This window comes from Chinchilla lanigera, unplaced genomic scaffold (genome assembly GCF_000276665.1).
Source record: "Chinchilla lanigera isolate Chin_1 unplaced genomic scaffold, ChiLan1.0 scaffold00017, whole genome shotgun sequence".
Taxonomy (NCBI): domain Eukaryota; kingdom Metazoa; phylum Chordata; class Mammalia; order Rodentia; family Chinchillidae; genus Chinchilla; species Chinchilla lanigera.
Window position 1 is genome coordinate 30,394,002 of NW_004955418.1, and position 2,882 is coordinate 30,396,883.

The 2,882-nt window shown below is 40.0% G+C and overlaps 1 protein-coding gene across 1 annotated transcript; it reads left to right on the forward strand.

Annotated features, from left to right (window-relative positions):
- The first annotated feature begins 641 nt into the window (after positions 1-641).
- On the forward strand, positions 642-1,601 carry LOC102014248 (olfactory receptor 6F1-like). The gene has a single exon (XM_005382375.1). It carries the CDS (start codon positions 642-644, stop codon positions 1,599-1,601), a length of 960 nt encoding a protein of 319 aa, XP_005382432.1.
- Positions 1,602-2,882: the final 1,281 nt, after the last annotated feature.

Below are 2,882 nucleotides of genomic sequence, written 5' to 3' on the forward strand. Positions count from 1 at the left end.
AGGAGAGCAGCTCTCTAAGGCTTCAGGCTGATGAAATCATAATAATTCTCACAAGGAGATCTCTGCCCTAACTTTCTCTGCGTACTGGCCACAAAGGGGAAAGCTGGACAAATGAAAGAAAATTTAAACCTTTGTTTTTGCACATGGTATAGATGCTGTGTAGAACACTGTAACAGCAATGAGATGTCTTCTCTTTTTTGAGCCAATTGAATTCAGTAAACTTTAATCCATAGCCTGCCCCTTGGGACATTAGATTGTGGCCTCCTGAGGGACAGGACCACAGCAGGCTCACACATAGTGACATAGCATTGCTAGCTTGGTCTTCAAAGCCAACATTGCTGGGTTCCAACCCACGCCACAAAATAACATGGCTATAACGATGAAAAAATTACTTGATGTCCAATTTTAAAGTGTGCATCATTAGAATATTTATATTGGAGAATTACTTTGAAAATCAAATATGTTGATGCATGTAAAGTTTTTAGACAAACATCAAACATGTTTTGGATAATAATTACTTTGTATGCTTAGGGGTAACTAATGATCATTAAATGAAAGAATAAGAATTTTCCATTCTTAACTCCTTGGTTTTCTACCATCATCTGGTGTTTTGGTTCCTTACAGATCAGAGAAGATGAGGAATGGACGGAGCAAACCGAAGCACTGTGACAGAGTTCATTTTCCTGGGATTCTCCGGCTCTCCCTCCCTGGAGCTCACTCTCTTTGTGACCTTCCTCACTGTGTACCTGCTCTCCCTCACGGGAAACACACTCATCATCTTCATCGTTCTCATGGACTCCACACTCCACACACCCATGTACATCTTCTTAGGGAATCTGTCCTTCCTAGAGATCTGGTACACCACAGCCACCGTGCCTAAGTTGCTGGCCACCTGCCTCTCCAAAGTTGTCACCATCTCTGTTACTGGATGTATTGTTCAGTACTACTTCTTCTTCTCCATGGGAGCTACAGAGTGCATCCTGCTAGCTGTGATGGCCTATGATCGGTACGTGGCCATATGCAGCCCTCTGCACTACTCACTCCTCATGAATATCCAGATCTGCCTGAAATTTGCAGCTGGGTCCTGGATTGGGGGGTTCATTGCTCCTCTCCTACCTACCATACTCATCTCTTACCTAAACTTTTGTGGCCCCCAGAAGATCAACCATTTCTTCTGTGATTCAGACCCCATTTTCAAACTCTCCTGCTCAGACACTTTTGTGGTGGAAGCTCTGGGCTACACATGCAGCTCGGTTGTGATTCTAAGTTCTTTCCTTCTCACTATCTCCTCTTACGGCAATATTGTGGCCACAGTAGTCAGGCTGTCCTCCCGAGAAGCTCGGAAGAAAGCTTTCTCCACTTGTGCCTCCCACCTCACTGTAGTCACCATCTACTATGGCACCATTATCTTTGCCTACGTCCGGCCTCCGGCCAAGTACAACTTCACCATTGGCAAAGTGGTCTCCGTGTTCTACTGTGTGGTCACTCCCCTGGTAAACCCTCTCATATACACCCTGAGGAACCAGGACGTGAAGAAAGCTTTCAGGAAATTCCTAGCAACAAAGGCATTTTTCTTCACTAGGAAGACTGAAAAGTTGTGAGATATCAACAAAATTGAACAATGTAGAGAGATTGCCAATGTCTCCTTTGTAAATGGTAAGTATTGGAAATTATATTATGAGACTGCTAAAACTTAAATGGTAACATTTAAGCAATATAAATTTTGTTTTGAGTTCTAACCCAAGAACATTTCTTGCTTACTCTGTGTATAAATTTCTTCATACTGTACAATGTCACAATGAGAAAGACCAATAGCATAAGTTCCCTGCATATAAAACATTCACAAGTAGAAGACATTGGTTAAGTCTCATAGTTCAGTTAAATATTTTTATAACATGTACATTACAGAAGTCATGAACCAAAAAAATGCTTTCAAAGAAGCTGTTTTATGTAAACCTAGACATTTATGCCTGAAAAGCAGAACCATTTAGAAATTATCAAGTGTGTGTGATGAGCCAGACACTACTCTGAATCAGTGATCATTTAGTCATTGATTTAAACATAGCTACTTATTTAATTAGAAAAATGTTACATAATAAGAATTTTTGCATAATGTCAAACTATAGCTAAGTTAACGAATTTAAAGAGAGTAACATGATTGAAAAATGAAGAATGGAAATATCTGAGAAGTGGACAGTAGAAGAATGGAACATTTATCATTAAAAAAGTGTTAGACTTCCTTCTTAGATTTCTACAGAGCTCAAACACAAATGTAATGACTCAAAAAGTAATTTTGATTCTAAAAGAAGGCAGAAAAAAAAGAATCCTAGCTTTTGCATTGTGTCAGTCTTGTGTGTGTATGAAGAAACTTTACAATTTCTATTAACTTAGTGTGATTTACATGGAGCTGGGAATTGTGCTGGGAAAATCAGTTCGCACCCATGCTTTGGCCTTTTGTGTGGCTGCTCCTGAATGCTCTTCCTTCGGAGCTTTGCCAGAGGAAGAGCAGAATCTGCATCATCTGGAAGAAGAAAATAGCTCTGGACTCTGAGGGAGAGTCTGCCCCCGTACAGGGTCCCCAACTGACTTGTTCAGCAGATCAAATCCTGATCACTACTTGTTTAGTCAACTAAGGCCTTTATATAAGACCTGTGAATGATGAAACAATTAATAAAATCAACAGTTTGCTACAAATGCCAATGTTAAAAATTTCTCTTAGCTTAAACTTAATCTCCATTATTTTGGAATTCTTAAAACCCAAGGCAGTATTTCTGGGATAATGACAATTTTTATTTTGGGCCCTGTTTCTCAACTATTTTTGAGAAGTTATTAGCACCCATGTCCATTGTTCCAGCGCTTACAAGCCTGTTACCCTTCCATCC

Excerpts from the sequence above, each read along its gene's own strand:
- LOC102014248 (XM_005382375.1), top strand. The coding sequence starts at position 642 with ATGGACGGAGCAAACCGAAGCACTGTGACAGAGTTCATTTTCCTGGGA.